Source organism: Lucilia cuprina, chromosome 3, assembly GCF_022045245.1.
Source record: "Lucilia cuprina isolate Lc7/37 chromosome 3, ASM2204524v1, whole genome shotgun sequence".
Taxonomy (NCBI): Eukaryota; Metazoa; Arthropoda; class Insecta; order Diptera; family Calliphoridae; genus Lucilia; species Lucilia cuprina.
In genome coordinates, this window is record NC_060951.1 from 61,798,667 (window position 1) to 61,825,249 (window position 26,583).

Here is a 26,583-nt window from a genome sequence, read left to right on the forward strand (position 1 = left end):
AAGAGAAAAACATACGACACATCCATTATAGGCAGACGGATGGGGTAAGGTCCGAAATACCTCACATTCATCCCGTACCATATGCAATTAATACCAACTCATTTCCAACGCTTAGTCCCACAGCCACTCCTCTGTGGGGTATCTGTTGTTTCGGCAACAGCACCGAACTTATCCCGAAATATTGACTATAGCTTACATCAGTCTTTTAACCGCCACTTACTCTCCCCTTGGGTTGAAACCATACCCACTACGTGGATCCCGAAAGAACCTCAACCAACTGACCAGCCAAGACATAGTCCTGTGGGCAACTGTAGTACCAGATTATGCGGTGATCTGGTCTGACCTCTGGCAATCTATGCAAGGACTAAGCCAAGTAGTAGACTATAACCAATTTTTCAGTCCCGGCCAGACTAGATGTATTGGCCACCTCTTTATACCCCAGGATTGCAAAAACCAAGGCGGAGGTCTCGCCAAGGTAACATGCCTACGGGGGGACGAGGAAAGAGTATGTTGTTTAAAAACTGAATCAGGATGAAGTCAAGAATGAGATGCAGGATGAATCTTGGGTATGCAAAACTCGCCACACTTTTCCACTCATATAAATGTGTGTTTCCTACTGAACCTGTCCAATGAAAGAGTTGTATGTTGAATATCTCTTATTTGTCGGGATTTGCTCTATTCTCTACCCTTTAAGTAAGAACTTGCGTTGTAGATGGAATCGTAATTCTCTCTATCGATTACGTCTTAAGATGCTGTCGACAAAACAACAGAGACCATTCCGTCTAAATAGTTATAAATGAAAGTAATGACTATGAAATAATTGAATGTTTTGTCGAAAAAGTGTTACCTTCTTGTTCTTTGCAAGTCACAATGGGTTAGTGGTAAGTCGTTTTTAGCGCACTCTATGGTTATAAAATTATCAACGTGCTAAACGGCTTCACGCAAGATACTTACGTTAAGCTCTACGACTTTTATATCGATCTTTATAAATCCTTTTTCAAAAGGATACTTTTTCTTATATTAATATGTTCAGTAGGCAAACAGCGGTCCATAACTTTGAATATTTTTCGAGAAGGCGAAGTCTCCATTAGCAAATCTGAAAACTTGTTTAACATAAAACTCCCAATAAGTGTATAAGGTGCACCAACCAATTCTGGCACAGTAGGCTGGATTACAGGGTTTATATAACAATATGGCCAAAATTAAATCCAAAAGCAACCAGAATAACATTAGAAATGGACAGGAAGAGAATAAGGACTTTAATAGGAGTAATAACCTGTGACTGCGCAATTGGGACTTTTAGAAGCAATAGGGTCGGTGACACGTAGGTTATGTGAGGACTAAGAGAAACTGAAAACAGAAGGCCATCTTATGTAGGTGTTCTAAGACTGGCTAGGTAGAAGATTCCAGGATTAACTGGTAGATGTGGCAGTATGTGACTTTTTAGGTTTCATCATTAGGTACCGATGTAACAGACAATTAAAATCTCCCTTCCATTAACAATTTATTTCTGTAATTCTTTTTGGGGGGAATTCTTATTCATCTGTCTTCCTTTTAATTTTCTTGTTCATTATTCTTGATTAAAGGGCTTGGGTCTCCGAGTAGACGTATACTGGTGGTATTCAACCCTAAACACTTGACTTTTGTCTTGATATCAGATCTTATGAAAATTTCTGTAAAAAATATATAATCAAAGAACGAAATATCAACTAAGATATTTTGGTAAAATCTATAATGTTATATATATAATCTGGACTGTCTTAAAGTTTGAGAAAATTTATCGTTTCTTTCAAAATTTGGGATCCACAAGATTGTCCTAATTAGGGAAAAATTTTCAAATATGGTCGAACAGAGTAATAAAAAGTCGACCACAATTTAGACTTCTTTAAAACTCATAAATCCTCTTCCTTTCTTCTCTTTTTTTGCTGCCAAATCATCTTAATGAAAAATTAAAATGCATTGCACATTTTTTTTCCTCCAACAGGAAATCACCCAAAAAAGATTTAAAATAAAAAACGTGAAAAATGAGAAACGGCTTAAAAAAAGGTTAAAAATCTACTTAAAAGCTTAAAAAAATCTCAAAAAAACACAACCATAAATCATATACAACACTTTGGTGAGTTCTTAAATAACCGCAGATCCAGTAATTTCCTTTATAATTAATTTATTTAGAAGTATTTTTCTTTCTATTTAATATTTGATTCCATTTGCTTTGTTTTCATTTTGTTATTTTCCTCATTTTCTTGGAGAATTTTTCCTTTAAATTAAGTTTAATAAATTATTTTTATATTACCAAGAGATAAAGCACATTTTGGTGGAAAAAAAGATTTACATTTTATTTATCTTTCAGGTATTTAACAAAAAAGTGATTTAAGACTCTTATTATTATGATAGACATTTAATTATAAATATAAATTATGTGCTTGATTTACTTAAGACGATAAACTAAAGTTAAAGGACAATATTTGTTAAAAGTTAATAAAGTTTAAAAAAGCTTCAATGGCTTTCAAAGATAAAGTGATTTTTTAATTCAACTGCCAATAAGGATTTAACGCATGCTGGTGCACTTTAAAAGCGACACATTGATTTCATTTTACAAGTATGATTTTCTTTAATTAAGTTTAACATAAATCTTTGTATCCTTTGGTCAAATTTCATTTATATCCTTTCATCTTTCACATGTTAAAGGAATATGTATAAAATATAAGGGTATATAGAGACATGTGTAAATGAAAACCTTTACAAATTGTTTAACTGACATGAATAGAATACGATTATAGGCAAACATACATTCATACGTATAAATGAAAGTTTAAATAAATAGCTTTGCTTAACTATACACCTAATCACTGTCAAAAGCAGACCATCACCACCTCCACCAACCAACCAACATCGCCAGCCACTAATGTTATAATACGATTAATTACAAACAATCAACACAATGTCCGTCGGTGTGTCTTAAAATGACAGTATATGAATGTTAAATACAAACAGTCTAGTTCAAACATATAGACATTCTCCTGTATTGAATTAAAGCAATCTAGTTAAGAGAAAAACACCCAATGGCCAGCATTCAAGCAAACAAACAAACAAATTAATCAACACAATTACCACCAAACCATATACACCCACATACATACATACCTACATACATACATCTGTATATAAACTCTTCCCTGTAAAAGATAGAGAAAAGGGATAAAAACAAAAGGACTCCCCAAAAGAATAAATATTTTTTGGGATATAAAATGAAACAATCGAAAAATAATGACAATGATCGATTTGCTAATATTTGTCAATATTTGTTGTTCTTATAACCCATACAAATTTAAGATTTACTGTTGGGTGGTGCTGCTCCATTTGGACATTAAATATACCAACTACATGAAATAAATTATATATTTGTGGAGAATAGAGTTGTTCATACAGCTGTTGCCGTAACATTGTTTCATTTTAATGTCAATTAACTTTTGTACAACATGTACAAATGAACATCTCTATGTAGCACGAGTACTACATAGAGATGTTGGATAACAATTGTCTGGAATTAAATAATTGTTGTATTTAAACGCATTTATTTATAGATTGCAAAACGATTAAGAACCATACTACAGTTAAATTTGAACAATATAATCAATATACTTGGCTGAATTGATAATTAAGTTTGAAACATATAAATGTATTCTTAACTGTATTTACTCTTGTATGCCCTGCGGAAAGTCTTATTGTCAAGCCATAAATACTAAGGGCAAAATGACATCTCAGTTATATTAACGGCTTAAGTTTGTTTGGAGTTTGTGAAACTAAGCCAATATCAAACAGTTCTAGTTCCGTTCTAGTTCAGTTTTAGTTTAGTTCTAGTTCAGTTCTAGTTCAGTTCTAGTTCAGTTCTAGTTCAGTTCTAGTTCAGTTCTAGTTCAGTTCTAGTTCAGTTCTAGTTCAGTTCTAGTTCAGTTCTAGTTCAGTTCTATTTCAGTTCTAGTTCAGTTCTAGTTCAGTTCTAGTTCAGTTCTAGTTCAGTTCTAGTTCAGTTCTAGTTCTAGTTCTAGTTCAGTTCTAGTTCAGTTCTAGTTAAGTTCTAGTTCAGTTCTAGTTCAGTTCTAGTTCAGTTCTAGCTTAAGCTTTAATACAAAGTTATCAAGCTATGTTCATAGAAAAACTTAATTTCATTTTCAATTTACCCACTCTAAAACATCTTAAATAGCCCTAATCAATACAAAGAAAAACAAATAAAACATCATCAAAAAATCGTTATATGCGGGAAGATTGCCAGAAAAAAGAAACAAAATTTAGAATGGAACAAAAACAAACTTCCAACACGGTTAATAAAAACCCCTACGGCTGATAAAAATTAAGTCATTAGTTAACTCCAAGATATTAGAACAAAAAAAAAACAACAATACAAAAACGCTACATTAAGCTTAATGAAAGGAGGGGACTTTACACTAAAGGCAAAGACTAACTTTACAAGAGAAAAAAGTGTATGGAGGAGGGGTTCTTTTTAGACATAGAAAATAAATTGCAAAACGTTTGTTTTGAGATTAACCACGATTAGAGAAAGTTTAACAAAAACAACAACAACTGACAAACTTTGGGAACATGGCAAATGTGTTGCTACTTACAACTTACTGGAAGAGGAAAGGGGGCTCTTAACAAAATGTTACCAAAAACTGACAGTTACAAATATGAACAGCAGCCACGCAAGTTTAAATGTTGCATTTTAGTCAGAAAATTATAAACAACAATACAAATGCGAGAATAATTACCATGGATTAAAAGTTTTTTCTGCTTACGTACGACTACATGAACAAAAGCGCTTTATTTCCAAAAATACAAATAACAAGATAAAAGATTTGCCTTTAATTCACAGCAATTAGTAGAAATTTGAAATATTCGTGTGGAAGAGAGATTTCATTCAAAAGGGATATTTTAAAAATTTGTATGCTTTCTTTAGTCGTATAGTAATTAATTATAGAATTTAAAACTTAACTTAAATAAATTGTCATATTTATTTGTTAAATTCATCTGTTTGTGTCATTTACAAATGTAACTTTTAGTTATTTCTGTATCTATTATCTAAATGCTTTAAACGAAAGCAAATGTGAAATGAAAACTTTTTTGTCAACAACTATTTGAAATAAGTGTTATTGCGCTGAAGATGCTGTTGTTCTCTTCTTTAGTTTTATCGCATTTTTTATGAAGTTGTTTTTATTTTTCTATGTTATATACATATATTATGATGGTTTTGTCCGACGCGAGTTTCTGTGAAAATGGGTGTTGACATTTTGCAACTTGGCCACTCCTTTTCTAATGACAAATACAAATAAGTTGCCAGCATATCAACACAAAGACTTATATAAAAAGTTTATGTTAACGTTGAACTCTATTGACCTTTTTTAGGAGATAAGGAGGAGAAGGAAATCTAATAATGAAGCACAGTTATGTACACTTCGTTTTATAAGTTTCTAAGAAAACTATTTAATTTTATTTCCAAGTTTTTTATAATTTCTTTCTTAAATTTTTCATTAACTTATATTTTTATCCTGCGTTTTTAATACAAAAAGTTATCAGATAATATAGTGTGATATTAAGCTGTGACTCTTATTATTCCTATTACAACATAATATCAGATCCTTAAATAACGCTTAGTCCGTTTTGGCCTTATTTCACTTTTATACCCCAAACAGAGCTATATACGCTTTGCTCAAGTACTATAGCTATCGAATTTCAGACCACTGCTCCCTGGAACAGGTTAAACCCTGAAAATAACCGGGAAAGGAAGTAAAATTCGTCCATTCCTACATGCATCCGTGAAATGCATCCATCACCATTCAAAACAACACAATTCTCATTGATCCGACAAAACATTCTTCGCACTCACTCTATGTATACAGACACCAACTCATTTTCAACGCTTAGTTTTACAGTCACTTCTCTAGACTGCAACAGCAACGATCATATCCAGAATTACAGACTTTGCCGTGTTTCTATCTTTTAGGAAACATTTTCTTCACATGAGTTTTTGTTTAAGCTACGTGTACACTGAAAGAAAAGGCACAAGTCAAAGTGATACCGGTTCCTATGGTTCCAGATTATAAGATTCCCTGATTCGATACCACATCAAATCATTCAAGGATGGTGATACATTTGACTTTACAAGAAGATCAAAAAACCACTTCTAAAGATAATATACATCGCTTGTTCTCCAACTCTCAATAACACCGAGTTGAGGGAAGATCGTTAAAGTAACATGATCTTGGGGGGAAAAAGTTATAGATATAAGTTTCTAAATTTAAATTGAGCGATTTCAATGACTTTGTAATAGTTATCTCATCTCCCTGGTTCGACCCCAGATCAAATTATTAAAAGGATGAGAATAAATTTGATTCTACAAGAAGGAACACATTTCTTAATAACAGAGAGATGAAGACAGATCGTCAAAGTAACATGATCCTGTGGGGTATGGTTATAGATATAAGTTTCTGAATTTAAATTAAACGATTACAATGATCTGGCTCAATGATCTGGCTCAATTCTAGATCAAATCATTCCAAGGACGAGGAAACATTTGACTCCACAAGAAACCACTTTAAGAGATAATGTATATTGTTCGTTCTCCAACTCTCAATAACACCGAACTGAGGGAAGATCGTCAAAGTGATATGATCTTGGGGAAAATCGTTATAGACATAAGTTGTAATACTCATCTCATTTCCTTGTTTCAACAGATCAAATCATTTCAAGGACGTTGAAATTTTTTACTCTACAAGAAACCACTTCTAAAAATAATGTATATCGCTCGTTCTTCAACTCTCAATAACACAGAGATGAGGAAAGATCGTCAAGGTAACAAGCCCCTAGGGGGAACGATTACAAACATACATTTTTTAATTCAAAGTGAGCGATTGCAATGACTTCTTTATATTCATCTCATCTAAGAGTTAAGAATCGCAAAATCATATATTAATGAGTTTCGATATGTTTTGGGTTTTTCTTTTTGAAGGTAAACTTAAACTACAAAACGCATATGTATTCTACGATCCTCAAGTAAAAAAATTATAATCTTCCTTCTAATCCCAACTAAACGAGAGTTTTTTTTTACAAATATTTTTAATTATAACAAAATCTAAACTTTTATGAAATTATTTGAAGAAACCACTTCAAAAGATAAATGTAAAGTATATCATCATACATTCTCTAACTCTCATCTATCTAACACTTGAGCCTCTACACAGATTCCTATTACTAAAAACAAGAATTTTTAACGCATTACAAAGGAATCGTATTACAAAAGCACACACATACAACACAAGAATAACAAGCTGTTTTTAAAAGGTAAAGGATTTATCAAAAGCATTCCACCTAAAAATACTCAAGTTGCTAATTGCCAGCGTTTACATGTAAATGTGATGTGGTGGTATGTATTCTGTGTATGTCTTTTCTCCTTATGGCAACTTAAATGACAAATATGCGTTTTGTAATTAAATCACAGCAAGCGGAAGATAAAGTGAAAGGGTTAAAGGAAAGGGGAGGATATAGAAGAAAATTTCACTAATTTATTTAATTAATAACAGTTACAAGAGTACAAGAAATTTTTTCAAAGTAAAATATTTAGATAGATATAAAAATATATGACAATTTAGCTAAACGCTTAAGGAAACCATTAAATGGAGTACGGAAGTTGTTAGGAAAGATGTAACAGTAAGATGTATATTCATTTCTTTAAAGAATTCATAATCATTAAATTCATTCCAACTATAGTATTATTTATTGTAAATGTTTGGCATATTTAAGTTGCTTTGTATACAAACAATTGAAATATTGTCACAAATCCTTAATATATTTATGAGCCCAGCTGTTTTTCAAAAGTTTTCTGTTTGCTATGCAATTATTTATTCAATATCAAGTTTCAATAGCTTTATAGATCTTTGTTTTCATTACTGACTAGAGCCTTAAATTAAATCATACTATTTTTTTCCGAGTTCTCATATTGTTGCAACTCAATCGACTATACAATCTGCAGTTTCCGTTTCGTTTGGTATTTTTTTAGAAGGACTATTCCCCAACCCTACTTTCTCTTTATTTAAAGGAAAGTTTAATTTGAGTATTTGGCTCGGCGTCGATAGATTTGACTTTTTGTGTTGATAGTCATTAATCACTACTCAATGTTTTGCGTCAATTGTTGTTGCCAATTTAAATTGTGACTCCAATTGTAATGGAAAATTGTATGACTACTTTGGTTTGATGGCTGACTGACTGTATGTTTACCGCACAACAATTTCCCTTTCGTATGTCAATTTTTTGTTCCGTTTTTGGTAAATCCTCTTGACATTGAAGTTTTCTATTGTTACCAGTCATGTTGATTAATGACAATTCATATTTTTGTCAAATAAAAATACCATGAATAAATAGTATAGTAAAGAGGATGACTTGGGTTGGTGTGAGTCTCTGGTTCATTTAGTTTTGTGAGAATTTTTTTGATATTAACGACTTGTGGACATGGTGTCATAAAACGTTTAAATTTTCGAAACTGAATTGAAGACAAACAGTACATACGTAATCACTAAGTCAGTTGGTAATTCTATCGCTCGTTTTGTAATTCATGTAAGTATTTCGTCAGGATAATTCCATATTTTTTAACAAAAAATATCATTAATCAAAGGTTCTGAAAACTATAAAAATACTAGAGATAGCGAAAATTGTTATCTTTGACTACTTTTTACTTTTTATCGCTATATGTATTTGCAAATCAATGTTATTTCTATCAAAATTAATAACCCCAACCATAAAGGAAGGACGGAGAGAAACAATCAAGTAGGTAAGTTAATCAAGAAGAAAGTAATTAAGAAAAAAGTTTGACATACCTGTTAAGTATGATATGCTTCAATTGAAGATCATAGTGTTCGTTCACGATGCACACAATGATCAGGACAAAAAGTCGAAGTGCACGTGAACACCATTACTTTACGTTGTTACATTTTGAACTACAGGGTAAGCGGAATGACTCTCCAATATCCCTTATGCCAGTGGCAAATCTTGTAAAAGGTTTTACCGCTCTAATTTCTGGCCATTTCAAACCGCACAGACGTCATGATTTTTTTCAGTAGAATGAAACGGGAATCTATCACATAAGTAAAGGTCTAGTTCTAACTCACAGACGACACACTTTGGTAAATGTGGCATTAACTTAGTTATCCTTGAAACTCGACATGTAATGAAAATTCAATGTTATCACTTGTATAAGATACCTTACAACCATCACCATTCAACCTGGCATACTTCTCATTTATCCTACACACTAATAGAGAACAGCACCGAACACAATCACTCTAGGTATACAGGTGGATAAGTTCCACACACACCTATTTCCAGCCCGTATAACATAAACTTGACACCAACTCATCTCAAAACGATTAGACCCACAGTCACTCCCCTTTGGGGTATCTGCTGTCTCAGCGACAGCATCTAACTTATCCCGAATTATAGAGTTTACCATGCATCAGACTTTTAATCAACACAGGCATCACGTGCTCTCCAAAGGAACCTATTCAATAACCAAAACAAGACAAATTCCGAAACTCTACCTTGTGGACTGACGGTTTCAGAGGTATATGATTATGTGTTTCGACCTCATGTCAAATCATTCCAAGGAAAGTCCTTGGATACATTTAATCTTCATTAGTTTATAGTTTCGACAGCCACGACGAACTTTGAATAGGTACTTTCCTCGAAATTACAATAACACCAGTGTGTGGAGGAAGATTCATCATGGCAACATGCCCCTGGGGAGAACAAAGAGCAGGAAGATATGCTTTCTTTTACTCCTTATCTTTATTATGACAACTCCTACAGTAATCTTGCATGTTAGCCAAATCTACAGTGACTACGAATAACTCAAACTAAAGTACTTAACTAAGAGCTTTGAAAGATTTAACGGAGAATGATCTTAACATATCTATTGTAGGACATAAAGGAGTACTAATAGCACAAGAAAGGTTTTGTAACTTGCAGTTCGAAACATGATTCTTGACGGCTAAAAACAGTCGAAACTTTTCAAAATTAACTCCACAGCGCTCCTGCTTTATCCAGTTCATCAGCAATTTGCAATATTTTAATGTCTCACCATCTCTAGCTATCGAAATGCAATAATCTACGTATTTCTAGATTTTGTTCACGTAACCGGAACATAACATCTCTTCTACAGACACCATTTTCAAATATTCTACTAATTATTAAGTTTCCTATTTCTATTTAACCCTTTGTTATAAAATTTATTATAATTTAACTACTTTTTTTTAACCACACATATCTATAAACTTTCAACCTTTTTAAAATAAATTAAAAAATATTAATCCTAAAATAATTTTAAAACTATTTCTACCTTTGAACTTTTGCCATAATTTTAAAAGTATTTTGAAAAAAAGGAAGAGGGTTGTTTTATAAAGCGTAAATTGTTTGTATAAAAACAATTTAGGGTTGAAATCATACTTACAAAGACAAATTCAATGGGAATGTTTTCATTAATAAAAAATTATTATTTGTTTTTATTTTTCTCAAAAACTAAAAAAATCTAAATTTGTTTTTATGTTTTTTTTTTTAATTTAATTTTATGAATGTCTATCAATAGCAAAAGGTCTGCAAAAGAAACAAAGGATAACATAAAAATTTAACATCGATGATAAATTGAAACATTTTCATTTTCAAAACGAGAGTTTGTAAATTCTTTTAAATTGTATTTTAGATAAGAAGATGTAATAAATGAAGGCAACAAGGATATGATACATACCAGACTATTGTCGTTAGTATTATACTGATTATGACACTCGCGAGTAGAGTACAGACAGACATACAATTGGGTTCCTTAGGGAGTGTGCTAATGAAAAGGCTGACTGGCGTCACTGTACTCCAACTTTCTAAAATACATACCAGCAAATAATATCTACCACATCAGCCAACAACAATAATAATAACTACAACAACAACTTGACAAAAACAAGTGTAATAAAACAAAAACGTTTTTTGTTTATTTCATTGATACTGATAAGAAAGTTTTTTTAAGAAAGACAAAGTCATATTTTGTCTTAACATTACATTTTTCTTCGTCATTTTATTAAAGATGTTATCGACACATTTGTTTTTTTTTTTATTTCTTTTTCTATTGTGCTTGTTTAGCTTTAGGTTAGTGGGAAAACTCCTCTAACTTTTCCTTTATATTTCCTATTTGCCTTAAGGATATTTTTCTAGTTATAATATTCATATGTTTTATAAGAAATTTTATATCCCTCCATTGGTTACACTTTGGTTTCTAATACTGTTCAATGATTTTTTATTAGCTGGCAACACGAGTCTTTAGATTTAAGGGAGGATGTTATTATGAGAAGCTGTGGTTTTCATATCTTTTATATTTCTAATGATAGTTTTCTAATATGTTTTTATGGTTAAACACAAAGAAGTATTAAATAGAGATTTTCTTATCGTTTAGTTTAATAGAAATGTTATGATATTGGTAAGAGATGAAATATGTATGTAAGGACATTACACTTAGAGAAATTTTTGAAAAAAGCTATCAATAAATGAGTCTTAATCCGTTTTCGAGGCAAAGGCAAACGCTAAAACTTTGTTCCTGGAAGAAATGTCTCAATTTTTAGAAATTTTTACGTTTTATAACAAATAATAACAAACAATTTCTTAAACATTGTTCTATAGTGAATCGGGCCTTAAACAAAGAGCTCTACAGCGATTAAAACAAATAGTAGTTAATGGAAAACACTATGAATTAAAATATATCTGCGTATTTTGATGCCAAGAATGAATCAATGTATTTTCTTATAAATTATTTAGGAGTGAATCGGATCCTGGACAAAGCAGCGGGCTACACTCACAACCACTTTCCTTTAAATACTTTTTAACAATTATTGCAACATGTGACCAATCGTGACGCTTTTATGACTAACAGCAAATAAAAGGTTGTATATGGTTAAGGTCTGGTCAGATTTAAGTAAATAGGACCCTTTTCTACCATATACAAAGCTTTACCTTAGAGAAAAAAATAAATATTCACGAGTAATCCAAGATGGTATTCCGAAATAGGTTCGTTTTAAAAATTAAACATACCAGAGTTGTCCTACTTTTCGAACATCTGGTCGCATTCCTCAAGAACTCATAAAATTTTGTCAAATCATATTACTGTGTACTCGTGTGAAGTCGACATAACTCTTTATAAGTTAGGTTATCGTAATGGATCCATATTTCATCTTGTTGTTATTGTAGCGACACTTGTAAAGTCGGTGTGGCCGAAATGACAATCCTTAGTCGTTGTTCGTTGAAGTTTGAGTCATTCCGGTCTGTAAGTCAAAGTCTGCAAATTTCACCTTACAATGTCGATAATTATCGATAAATGTTAAAAATGTCGTTATTAAAAAATATTAAAAAACATAATTTTTACATTTTTTTCTGCCTATTAAAAGTCAATAAGTCGAAAAAAGTTGACTTTTAGACTTTTCGACTATAAGTATTTTATAAATAGTCGACTTTTCGACTTTTTTGACTTTTCGACTTTTCGATTTTTTTTTGACTTTTTGACTATTTTCGACTTCTTTCTATTTTAGAGATTTTGTCTTTTTTTCACTTTTTTTAAAATTTTTGACTATTTTTGACTTGTTTCCACAATTTTCTAGTTTTGGACTTTTTCCGATTTTTCGACTTTTTCCGACTTTTTTCGACTTTTTCCGACTTTTATCGACTTTTATTAACAAAGTCGACATTTTTCACAGACATTAGTCGAGTTATCGACTTTTTTGGAACAAAATAGTCTACTTCGACTTTTCGATTTTTTTCGACAAAAAATCGATTGTTCAATTATTCGAAAGTCGATTTATAGAACCTTAAAAAATTTATAAAATATATTAAAAGCCGAAAAGTCTAAAAGTCGACTAAATGAAAAAAGTCGAAAAATCGACTTCTCATAAAATGCAAAAAGTCGAAAAGTCGGCTTTTTGTTTCAACTATAGAACCCTACTTCAAATCTTGTTTTGTATTTAAATCTCAATCCTATAAACTCTCTACACAATTTATAAGATTAAGATAGTCCTACTATCTAATTTAACTTTAATTAAAGCAACTATTTATTATTTAAAAAAGGTATACTTTGTGGAGATAACATTACTTAACTATTTGTAACGGCTATAACATTTAATTTACTGTGTTTTTATTAAAATTAAAGTAAAGCATACTTTCAGGTGTTAATGTAAATAAAGAAATTTCACCATGTTATTTTGTTATTGTTTCTTAATGTGATTTATATATTTTATAAGTAGATGAGTTAGTGGAATGTAAAATTAATAAATATTTGAAATAAAACAACATAAACTTACTTTTTTATATTAACTACGAAACAGCAACAGCTTTGGTTGTCCTCTTTACGAATTTCCTAATCACAGTTTGTATATTTCCAATAAAAAAACACTTCGTTTTGCTGCCTGTCTGCACTAACTTGTTAGTACACTGGCAGGAGGCTCCTTAGCAAATGTTAAAACAGACAGCTTTCTATTTAATTGTTTTATATTTTGATCATTATATAGTTTTAATTATGCTAATCTTTTAACCAATAAACCAAATACACACTTTTTATTATATTTTTATACATAGTTTTACAAAAACAACAACATTAAGAAGGCTCCATTAAACCAAAATGGTGAACAATTTTGTTGGAATTTTTAACTTGAAAACAATTTTTCTTTTTTAAATGACTCTTTTTGATATTTCTTTTATTGCATACTTATTTATAAAACTTTTCTTTATATATTTATTACATTATTTCATTTTAAACTAACTTATTTTCACTTTTAAATTATTTTTACTATTTCACAACCGACACTCACTCGTAAATTAAAAACTTGAATTGCACTTGTCATTTTTATGCTTAAATAGGGATGCCACTGTTTGTGAATTTAATGTTTACTTGGAATTTGTGATAAGAATAAAGAGATTGGTGATTTTATGTAAAATGTTACTATGTATTCAAAATAAAAGTTATCTAAAGTTTTTAAAAGATAATATAAAGATAATATGATGGCCTTTTATCTTACATAAGTCCCTACGAACTTTAGATGTTTAATAACCATTGCAAAAGTCGCTAGAAAACTAGAGTATAGGCAATCGATTATAGACTATATAGATTATAACTAAACTATAGACTGTACTATAGACTAGACTATACATTAGACAATACTAAAGACTGGACTATAAATTTTACTAAAGACTATAGATATATAATAGACTAGACTATAGAAATGGCTGTAGACGAGACTATAGATTAGTGTATAGAGTTGGCTATAAACTGGACTGTAGACTAGATTATAAACAAGACTGAAACTATACTACTACTATAAATTATAGGTTAGACTAAATAGGCTATAGACTAGAGTATATAATAGACTAGACTATAGGAACGACTGTAAACGAGACTATAGAGTTGACTATAAACTAGACTAGAGACAAGACTAAAAAGATTAGACTACAAACTAGACTATAGGTTAAACTAATAGAGTATATAATAGACTAGACTATAGAATCGACTGTAGACTAGACTATAGATTAGACCTTAGGACCTCTTTTAACATTTTTAGTTTTTCTTGTTTTATCTTCTTAAAAATTCGGCATTCACATGAGATTGATAGTTTAACGTATTGCGTATAAGAAACAAACGTAATTATATCTTCTCAAAAAATCGGCATTCACATGAGATTCATAACTTTGATTGCGTATAAGTAACAAACTTTTTTTAATGTTGAAATGAACAAATGTTTATACAAGTGTAAAGTACTACAAAAATACGCATGATATGTAGATAATTTAATTCAGGAAAGAATCTGTAAATGCTGGTTTAAAATATCCCAATTCTCCGATAGCACCCGTATCGTCCAGTGGTTATAAAACGTTTAATTTCGAGTTGATGCTGAGTATTTAAGTTTCGAGCGAATAGAGATGAATAACACTTTTATTTTGGGGAAAAGCTTAATATGCAAAAAGTCAAATATTCATAATAGACAAATGAGACTTAAATTTATTTATATATATTTTAGGGTTCTATAATCGTCTTTCTAATAATCGAACAATCGACTTTTTGTCGAAGTCGACTAATTTCTTCCAAAAAAGTCGATAACTCGTCTTTGCAAATAAAAGTCGAATAGTAAAAAAAAGTCAAAAATAGTCGAAAATTTTAAAAATGTTGAAAAAAATCAAAAACTCTAAAATAATCGGAAACCCCCGAAAATGTCGAAAAAATGTCGAAAGAATCCGAAAATAGTCAAAATGTCGAAAAAAGTCTAAAAGTAGGAAAAAGGCGAAAAAAAATCGGAAAAAGTCTAAAAGTAGGAAAAAGTCTAAAAGTAGGAAAAAGGCGAAAAAAGTCGTAAAGTCAAAGAGTCGGAAAAAGTCGAAAGTCGCCTATTTAAAAGATACTTAAAATCGAAAAATATAAAGGTCGACTTTTAATAAAATGCAAGAAGTAGAAAAGTCGACTTTTCAACTATAAAACCCTAATATAATTCATTTCTACCAACTTACCCTTTCCTTAAAGTACAACTTCTTTTTAATAAGAAACAAGTGATTTGATGTTTTTTTTTTTTTAATTTTCTAGTTTAAATTTTATTTATGTTTAATTTGTTTTTTTTTTTTTTACTTTTTTAAGTTTCAGTAAGATTTTTCTTGCTTTTTTTGTTATTTTTATATAATTTGTATTTTTTTTTTATATTTTTATATAATATAGTAAGAATGTAATACAATATTTTGATTTGACAAGTATGTTATGGTAAGTTAAATTTTATTAATACATTTATATTTATAAATATTTTAATATTAATATATAACTTTGGTTGTTCTTGTTTTTATTTCACTTTTATTTTTTAATTTAATAACTAAACCAGGAAGTCAAAAAGAAAAGTGAAACGAAAAAATGGTGTTTTTTTACGATTCACTTTTCCTTGCGATATCGTGGACCAGCCAGTTATTTTTGTATAAGTTTTAGTTTTTAATATTTAAATATAGTAAATTTTGTAGTTTGCTTTTTTTTAAGTATTTTTTTGTTTTATAACTTAAGTTATGCAAATTCATATTTCTGCTATAATTTTTATATTTTTTTATGTTTTTTTTAAAGAAGTTTTAAAAAAAGTAAAAATTGGACATAAAACGAAATAATTATTTTGGAAAACTTACTCACAGCTATAACAATTATATTTCAAAATTTATCAATTATATTTAAGAAATTATTAATAAAAAATAAACAAATTGTAAATATTTGAAATATCATTAGAAATAGTGCAATTAATTAATTTCAAACTATAAATTATACAAATTAGCCTCATACTAAACTAAACTTAAGAAATAATCAACAATCAGATCGTTTTTAGTTTATTTATTAAAAATATTTAGTTTTATAGCTAAAATATGTTCAAAAAAAATGTTTTACTAAAAAGTTCAAAAAAGGAAAATAATTTAAAAAATTAAATAAAAGAAATATTTGAGCAAATTTTGTTTTTAATTGCCAAACTTGGTTTGTTTTATTAATATTTGTTTTTAAATTTAATTAAAAATTGTTTTTTATTTTCAAAATAAACTAAATTATTTACAGTTTTTTCTTTTAGGGGAAATATCATTAAGATTATGGTTTAAAAATAACTTAAAAATTTAAATAAACATTTACAAGTCTTTTTTATTTATTATTTTAAAAATTAACAGAAATATAACAAAACTTATTTAATTATTTAAATTTATTTAAAAAACTGTACAAGTTTATTAAACAGAAAAAAATGAAATTAAAATAAAATTATAAATTTACAAATTATCGGTGGGGGATGACTTTAAAAATTGGAAAGTTTTTTTCTTTATCATTGCAAAAATATTTTTAATTATTTTTTTGGCACAATTGTTTTTTTATTTTTATTTAAATAAAATATTATTAAGTTTATTTGTTTTTTTTTTAATATTAAACAAATAAAAAATAATATTTAGATATATTGTCCCAAAATCTCTTTAGACCAAAGAATATGTTTTAATAAAATAATCACAAAATAACTTTTTATCTTAACAAGTATATTTAAAAAGAAACGTATGTAATTAAGCCATTTTACTTTCATTTTAAACAAAAAAAATCTGATTTTTTTTGGCTTATTCACTTTACTTGTCTAGATAGCCATTTTTTTCGTTTTTAATTAAAATTTTCTTTGGTTATAACCACTATTCAACCAAAAATGCCTTCTATGATAATTGGCCATTTGTATAGTTTGATTTTAGCTTGAGGCTCCCAAAGAGTTTTTCATATGAGCTCCAGCCCCAGCGCCAAACGGCGAATTGCCTGCTCCTGGTTGTGGTCCATTATTATTGAGATCTCCAGGTGTTCTAGGACTATTGCCACCAGCCGACATCATACCTTGATTACCACCCGTGCCCGCATTACCATTAGGTGTATCTTGGGCTATGGAATTGGCATGTCTCTTTAACATGGGATGATTGGCCATTGAGGCAAAAACCAAACGTTCTTCATAGTCATATTCACATAAAATCTTATTTTCACATAAATAGAAACGGTCACCTACACAGAATCTAAAATGGAATAAAAATTAAAAAAAAAGAAATTTGTTAATAAAAAATAACAACATTTGAGTACATATTTAAAAATTCTTAAATTTCCTGTTGCCGGAAGCTCTACGATTTTCCAACCAAATGAATGCATTTGAGTGGAAAAAAATGTTTTCAATTTTTTTGTCCAACATTTGCTTAAAACAAAACAACAAAAAAAAAAACACAAGTCAACATATCAAGAAAAATGTCCACCTTCTTTTGTTTTTAGAGGGGAGGAGGAAAAATTTACATATTTTTTCTAGTTATTCTTTATTTCTGCTGAAAGGGAAGTTAACAGTTGCATAGACAGTTTTTGTGACGAAGGTTTATGACAAAAAAAAAAAAAACAAAATGTCACTCTTTAAATGTTTTTTTCCTTTACTAGAACTAGAACTGAACTAGAACTGAACTAGAACTGAACTAGAACTGAACTAGAACTGAACTAGAACTGAACTAGAACTGAACTAGAACTGAACTAGAACTGAACTAGAACTGAACTAGAACTGAACTAGAACTGAACTAGAACTGAACTAAAACTGAACTAGAACTGAACTAGAACTGAACTAGAACTGAACTAGAACTGAACTAGAACTGAACTAGAACTGTACTAGAACTGAACTAGAAGTGATCCAGAACTAAACTAGAACTGAACTATAAGTGAAAGTGATCTGAACTAAAACAGCACCAGAACCGAAATAGAACTATACTAGAACTAAACTAGAACTAAACTAGAACCAAACTAGAACTAAACTAGAACAAAACTAGAACTAAACTAGAACTAAACTAGAACTGAACTAGAACTGAACTAGAACTAGAACTGAACTAGAACTGAATTAGAACTGAACTGGAACTAGAACTGAACTAAACTAGAACTAAACTTGAAGTCATAATAAAGCAAACATTTTATTTCCTTAACTCTTAAATTAATAGACTTTTAAGCTAAAAAATCCTACCCAAACATTTTTAACAAACAGATTGACTGGATTGATTGCCTTTCACCTTCAAACCTTTATATTTACATAAGCTTTTTGTTGCATGTAAAATGTAAAATTTTTTAACGAAATAAAATAAAATACTTTTGCCAAATTTCAATTTATTATACTTTAAAAAATAAAGTACATGGTTTCATGCAAAGAACTAATTAAAAATGCATTTTTAAAAATACATTTAAAATGCATGCATATTGTATAAAGATTTTGTTGCAGGGCGTAAAAAATACAACTAAAAGAAAACGCGCTGCTCTGGCCGCCAGCTAACAACCGCCGGACCAACAACTCAATATTTTATAAATGCATTGTATGTACATATTTTACTTTACTTTATTTTAACATTGAAAATGCAAATAAATATGGCGCTCATATTGTTATTGTTGAAACTAATCAATTTTTAAAAAATTAATTCAATTGCCAAAAAATCATTCAGTCATACATGATATCAAAAAGTATGAGCAAAAGGCGAACGTATATGGTCCTTCATACCCTTGAGTCTGCAAAGCACTAAATGATTTACTATGTGTATATGTGTGTATAGGTATGTAAAATATGTCGAGCGGAAATGTGACGTTTGTGTTTATTATTTCCACCGAAGGACAAAAACCAACAAAAAAATAAAGAAAAATTGGAAATATAAGCAACAGACCCGTATATTTTCCATGACGATTTCATTGTTTCCTTTTTTATTATTTTTTATTTCTGTCGTTTTGTAGAGTTTTGCATAATTTCCTGTTGATTTTTGGTCCCTTGTCGTTATCGTTTTCGTCATCGTCAACATCATCGTCATCATCTCAGTCATTGATATGGAAGTTAAAATTAAAAAAAGTGTTGATAGAATTTTACTGTTCTACCTTGCTTTTTTCATTACAAAAATTGTAATAAGTAAAAAATTGTTACAAGTTGAGCTGACAGCGAAGCAGGAGTAGTAAATCGGAAGCACCCGCAGTTTTTATGCCGCAAAGCAATTTTTACATGTGGTTGGTCTCTTGTTTTACACAACATTTTACGCAAAAATATACGTATTTCCCTTTTCATTTACTCTTACTTCCTAACTAGGGGTTTAATTACTAGTATTTTCCGAGATTGGAATTTTGGAACTGAACTGAACTAGAACTGAACTAGAACTGAACTAGAACTGCACTAGAACTGAACTAGAATTGAACTAGAACTAAACTAGAACTGAACTAGAACTGAACTAGAACTGAACTAGAACTGAACTAGAACTGAACTAGAACTGAACTAGAACTGAACTAGAACTGAACTAGAACTGAACTAGAACTGAACTAGAACTGAACTAGAACTGAACTAGAACTGAACTAGAACTGAACTAGAACTGAACTAGAACTGAACTAGAACTGAACTAGAACTGAAATAGAACTAAACTGAAACTGAACTAGAACAATAATTGAACTAGTTCAGAAATGAACTACAACTGTATTAGAATTAAACTAGAACTGATCTTGATCTGAACTAGAACTCAACTTTTTTCCATAAATTAGATAATTATAGAGAATTTAAAATCCCTTTGTGTTATAAAATCTGGGAAAATTTGAAAACCCTATTTGCCTCTTAACTTTTGTTTACTCTGTGTATTTACATATTTGGTGGTATTGTTGTCCCTGAATTGTTGATCTTTTGCAAATAGTTTTTTGGTACCTTTTGTCAATAGAACTACATACTATGTATTTTTTAGCTACTTTTTTCTCTCTACTATCAATTTCCCCATAAGGCACAGGTGCTGCTACTCATATTAACTTAAGTTTCTTTTTTGGAGTTTTATAAAATTTTCATTGTTGTTTTGTAAGATAAACAAACTTTTTTTATTATTGTTTGAGTTGGAGTTTATATCCTGTTGTAATGTTAAGGCAACATGCATAAATCATGTTTAATACAAAAAATAACAATTGAAATCCTTTTGTAAGTCAAAATAAAGCTGATTTTGTTTATACACAATTTATTTGGTTTAAAAGATTGTTAAATGTCAAAAGCATTTGAATGAAATTGACATAGAATTGCAATTGTCTACGACTTTCAGAAACTCTCTTCTTTTGAAAATTTAATAAAAATCCTGAAAAACTTATTTTAACAATCTACAATAAACATAAAAAGAAATTTATATGCTTTTTACAGAAATAAATATGTTTTCTTTCTACACCCTCATTAACACTTAAGTAACTAAATTCACAATAAGGGAAAAATAACGGCTTTTTATAGCAACAAAACCAATATGTAAACAAACCACATTAAACAAAGTGATGCCAATTTGCTAACATTTCTAACAGTGGCCACTCCACAAAATAAGAGGGTAGGAGTAAAAATTTGAAAATGAAAATTTTATTTCAAGTGTCGTTTTGGGTATTAACCCCAAATAAAATATAACAGGTTAGAAAATGATTTTTTTATATTATATAAAGAAAAACACATTAAACCCTTTTTCTTTACGAAAAAGAAAACATAAAAATACATACATAAAACATGATTTTGTTTGTTAATATTAGCTTAACTAAACAATAACTTAACAATAATTGGTTACTGGGGTATAATAAACTCAAAGATAAAAATATTAATATTTTATTCAGCTTACCTGTGATTACACTGTTGACAGGCAAAACATTCTAAATGATAGACATTAGTGCGGGCACGCATTACCATTTCAAATGCCGGAATGACTTTACTGCAAGCAGCACAATAACCTGTATTACCAAATAGCCTATAAATATACAAAAATAAAATAAAAATAAATTTTATTAACAATATTCAATAAATAAATATTTAAAATTTTAATAAAGAAAACTTGTTTCCATTTCTCACCTTAAATAATCTCTTTTGCATAACATTAGATTGCCTTTAGTATAGAGCGTTGAGCCCACCTCACCCAGACGACAGTCACAGCAGCCACATTTTAGACAATCTTCATGCCATAACATATCTAGGGCCCTTAATAAATAACGATCCTGTATGTGTTTGCCACAACCGGCACATAATTGGCTGCCATTGTTGTTGTTATTATTGGCCGCCGCTGTTATACTATTGCCATTGGCATTGTTTGTATTGGAGTTGTTGTTGTTATTATTGCCGGTGGAATTTTGTAAATTATTTGGACCCACATTGGGTTCGGTTTTTGTTATATCCATAGTCATCATCTGGAAAAGAGAAAAAGTTGGAGAAAATTAATTTCGAATTTTTCAGATTTTTAATGACTAGACATAAATAAATGCTATCTGTCTTCTTTAAAAAAATTTTTCATAAATTCAATTTTTATAAAAACATATCTTTTATAAGAAATTTTCATAACATTTCCTTTTTAAAGGAAATTTTTATAGGAAATTTCCGTAAAACTTCCTTTTTAAACGAAATTTTCATAAAATTTCCTTTAATAGGTAATATTCGTCAAACTTTCTTTTTGTAGGAATTTTTCATAAAATTTCCTTTTTATAGGAAATTTTCATAAAATTTCGTTTTTATATAAAATTTTCATTAAATTTCGTTTTTATAGGGAATTTTCATAAAATTTCGTTTTTATATAAAATGTTCATAAAATTTTGTTTTTATATAAAATTTTTATAAAATTTCATATTTATATAAAATATTCATAAAATTTCGTTTTTAAAACAAAATTTTCATGAAATTTCGTTTTTATAGAATATTTTTATAAAATTTCGTTTTTATAGGAAATTTTTATAAAATTTCGTTTTTATAGGAAATTTTTATAAAATTTCCTTGCTATTGGAAATTTTTATAAAATTTCCTTTCTATAGGAAATTTTCATAAAATATTGTTTCCGTAGGAAATTTTCATAAAATTTCCTTTTTTATATACATTTTTTATAAAATTTCCTCTTATAGGAAATTTTCAAAAAATTTCCTTTTTATAGGAAATTTTCAAAAAATTTCCCTTTTATAGGAAATTTTCGAAAAATTTCCCTTTTATAGGAAAATTTTACAAAATTTCCTTTTAATTAAAAATTTTCAAAAAATTTCCCTTTTATAGGAAATTTTCATATAAAATCCTTTTAATTAAAAGTTTTTCAAAATTTCCTTTTATAAAAAGTTTAATCAAAATTTCCTTTCCAAAATTTCCTTTTATAAAAAGTTTAATCAAAATTTCCTTATAGAAAATTTTCTAAAAATTTCCATATTATAGAAAATCATTTTTATATTTCCATTTTATAAAGAATATTCTCAAATCCTTTCATCAAATCCTTTCCTTTTTATAGAAAATTTTTATCAAAGTTAGTTTTTAATAGACATTTTTTTCAAAATTTCCTTTTGTAAAAATTTTTATTAAAAATTCCTTGTTATAGAAAATTTTCTAAAAATGTATATATTATAAAAAATTTTTTATATTTCCTTTTTATAGAAATTTTTCTCAAAATTTCCATTTTATAACAATTTCATCAAAATCTAATTTTTAGAGAAATTTTTTTCAAAATCTTTGTTTTAAGTTTTCTTTTTATAGACAAGTTTATTTCAATAGAAAATATCCTGGAAAACACTTTCTCAAGCAATTAATTGTATATTGTAGATTGGAAAATGTTTTTGTAATTTCCTTTTTTCTAAAAAATTTTATAAATTTTTTCTTTTGATAGAAAATTTCCAATAATTTTATCTATAATAATAAAGAAAATTTGTTGATTTGCTTTAAGTTATCGTTATTTGATAATTTTATTCTTTAAACATAAAAAATCCAATACCAGCGATTTTCCTAAATTAATAATATGAAATGAAAAGTAAACTTGGCAGCACTTTTTCAAATAGATCATTAGACAAACAGTAAAAATTAAAGTTGCCACATGAAGTAAATCAAATATTAGCGATTTTAGCTATATAAAAGTTAAAACTAAAAATGATTTTGGTGTAAAAATTAACAAACTTTAAAGAAAATATAAGTTTTGAAATAAAAATTTGCCATAAAAGCTATTAATTCTTAGTTTTAATTAAAATTCCTTTTTAAGAAAACTCTTTAAAGAACAATTTTCAACAGTTGAAGAAAAAAAAATCACGTAGAAAAGACATAATGAAATATGTAAAAAGTTTTGTTTGTTTTCAAATCTAAAAGAAAAATAGTTAAACAATTTCTCGTAAACATAAACGGCTAGCCAAACGTTTTGGATAAAAGTTGTTTTAAAAATAAAAATAATAAAACTTTTTTCATTGGCATAAAAAAGTAGCAAAAGTATGAAGGACCATGTAAATGACCAGGCAGTTTAGCAAACAACACGTAGTAGTTAAAACTACAATAAAAAACAAGGCAACAACAAATGGTTAAAACAAAAAAAAAAACTTTGGGAAAGTATATAAAAAATATGTATATTTTTTAAGGATCCCTTATAAAAACAAATGAATTATTAGCTGTGCAAGTAACAACAACTGATGTTACTTTATATAGAAAAAATAATTTTAATAACAAAAAAAAAAACAATTCAAATTGTTCGCCTCAGTAAAGTTTTAAAAAAGGGGAAGAACTGAGATTTGTATATTTTTTGTTAGTAATAAAAAAACGTGAGGAAAACTTAAATAGAAAAGAATCAAAATGTTGAAAAATATACATCTCCCCTCTCTTTTTAACCCTAAATCTCATTCTTCTAAACATTTCTTTAAAGATCATCAAATACAGTTACTTTTTCCTATTGAATTTCTTTATTAAGCAAATCACAATGAAAAAAAGCTATTTGTGGAAATCTCAGAGAAATCCACACAACTTGGGCTCGTCCGGGAATTGAACCCGGGACCTCTCGCACCCGAAGCGAGAATCATACCCCTAGACCAACGAGCCGGTGCTTTCTTCGCTGCCAAAAACCCTTTATGAATACAACACACTAGAACCGCACTGATTCTTACAACAACAATATGGCAATAACACAATAAAAACAATAACAACCTTTAATTTGCAAAAAAATGAAGAAACAACAAAAACATATACACACACACACACACACAAAATGAGTCAACTAATTCTATAAGACATGCTCCCTTTTATAAGAGCGAAAAAGAAAGTGACACAGAAAGAGTAAACAAAAACAAATAGTCAGCAGAAATGAGTAAGCAAGCAAATGAAACTATTTTTAGATTTGTGCAAACAAAAACAAATTCTATGGCAACTGTTGTTTTTGTTACTTTGACACAACAAGAACAACAAGAATAAAAATGAGGAGATTTTGTGTGTTCTAAAAATAAATCTATAAAATATAACAACAATATAACGTATTTTAGCAAGAATTTAAGAATTTTTGTGTAGTTTGTATAGAATTCTAGTACTTTTTCACACATTTTTTTGTTGTTTTTATTGGGCGTGCTACTTTTATTTAGTTTTTGTCCAGCGGCCTTTGGCGCCCTTTTAGCTCAGTGGTAGAGCACTGGTCTCGTAAACCAGGGGTCGTGAGTTCAAACCTCACAGAGGGCAAACGAAATTTTTTATTTTTGTTTTTTTTTATTTTAATGAAATATAATATGTTATTCTATATGTTATTATTATAAATATGTTATTCTTTAAATGTCATAAAAATGTGCGATTCTGTTTAAAAAACAAACATATTTTTAAAGTCGTTTTAAATTTAAGGAGAATTGAAGGAAATCAGTTCATAGATAAGTAGTTAAAAGTAGGGTTCTATGGTTGAAACGTTGACTTTTGGATTTTTCGATATTTAATAAACAGTCGACTTTTTGCATTTAGTTAAAAGACGACTTATAGGCTTTTAGTATTTTATAATTGACTTTTTCCAACTTTTCTACTTTTTTAACTTTTTGACTATTTTCGACTTTTTTTTAAAGACTTTTTCAACTATTTTATACTTCTTTTTTCTACCATTTTTGACTTTTTCTGACTTACGACTTCATACTACTTTCTTCGGCTTTTCGACTTATCGACTTTTTTGTAGACGATAGTCGAGTTATCGACTTTTTTGGAACAAAATAGTTGATTTCGACTTTCCTACTTTTTACCATAAAATCTACAGAGAATTGAAGTAAATCAGTTGAAATTCATTGTGAAGTAGCATGGCGATACTAATAAACTGATTGTTTTTTATCCATGTAAATTTAGCCCGACATTGTCAAACTCCATATACATATGTATATCAAGGCGAATAGACTATAAGGTGAAGTCATTTCATTTTGCGGCGAATTCATTAAATTTTTTATATATGTAGTTTGAGAGAAAATTTTTTTATATGGAGTTTGACAGATTCGGGCTAAATTTTCGTGACAAAAAAACAATCAGCTGTTAAAATCACTTCACCTTATGAGTTTCGCCATGATATATATAAAATTTAACGAATTCGCCGCAAAATGAAATGACTTCACCTTATAAACTATTCGCCTTGGTCAAGTAGTTAAAAGTGTAATTGGCAACACGTTCGCAAGTAGGATTCTATTAGACGATTTAAAAAAAATTTACTTTTTGTTTTGTTTTAATAAAGCTTTACACGATCACACAAGTAATATTATCTGTCAAAATTTTGTGTAGAAAAGTACGGATGGGATCGTATAAACTCAATATGTAATGAAACCATCACACATTGAAAGAGAATACGAATGGAAAATTTGACAGTCTTATGGCTCTCTTCATTTATTAAAATAATTCAAAAAACAAACAGGTTGCATTAGATCAGGGATGTATTTTTATGTAAACACATACAAAAAAAGTGAAACAGCTGTTTCCATCTTACTTTGTTTTCATTTTATACAAATCGTGTAAACACAAAAAATATAAAACATACGACAAATAAAATCATCTAAAATTTCTTATTTTAACACAAATATATAATATTTTTGCCTTAAATTTCATTCTAATAACAGTTTTTTTTTGCCATTGCATTTTTGTAAAAGATGAAACTAACACTTTAAACTCTACGATTGCTTTAAAAATATTATTAATTGTAAAACAATATTTTATTATTTCATAATTTCCATTCAAATGATTTTCCCATTCATACATACTTACACAGTTTTTTCTGCAATAGATATTATATATT

The 26,583-nt window shown here is 28.8% G+C and overlaps 1 protein-coding gene, 1 long non-coding RNA gene and 2 other non-coding genes across 7 annotated transcripts in view; 1 reads left to right on the plus strand and 3 right to left on the minus strand.

Moving 5' to 3' along the window:
- Positions 1-13,843, minus strand: part of LOC111675835 — a 144,298-nt gene extending 130,455 nt beyond the window's left edge. For all 4 annotated transcript variants that reach the window (XR_006940383.1, XR_006940382.1, XR_006940381.1 and 1 more), the window contains exon 1: positions 13,374-13,843. This is a non-coding gene — a long non-coding RNA (uncharacterized LOC111675835). The remainder of the gene's footprint in view (positions 1-13,373) is intronic.
- Positions 13,844-17,155: 3,312 nt separating this feature from the next.
- Positions 17,156-26,583, minus strand: part of LOC111675324 (LIM/homeobox protein Lhx2) — an 82,420-nt gene continuing 72,992 nt past the window's right edge. Inside the window, exons 3-5 of the mRNA XM_023436055.2 lie at positions 21,423-21,754; positions 21,196-21,321; positions 17,156-17,601 (exon numbers count right to left, since the gene is read on the minus strand). Coding sequence (XP_023291823.2) covers positions 17,289-17,601; positions 21,196-21,321; positions 21,423-21,754 — 771 coding nt within the window. The 3' untranslated portion in view covers positions 17,156-17,288. The remainder of the gene's footprint in view (positions 17,602-21,195; positions 21,322-21,422; positions 21,755-26,583) is intronic.
- Trnap-cgg lies at positions 24,315-24,386 on the minus strand. Its single transcript has one exon. It is a non-coding gene; the product is annotated as a tRNA-Pro (tRNA).
- Positions 24,942-25,013, plus strand: Trnat-cgu. The gene has a single exon. It is a non-coding gene; the product is annotated as a tRNA-Thr (tRNA).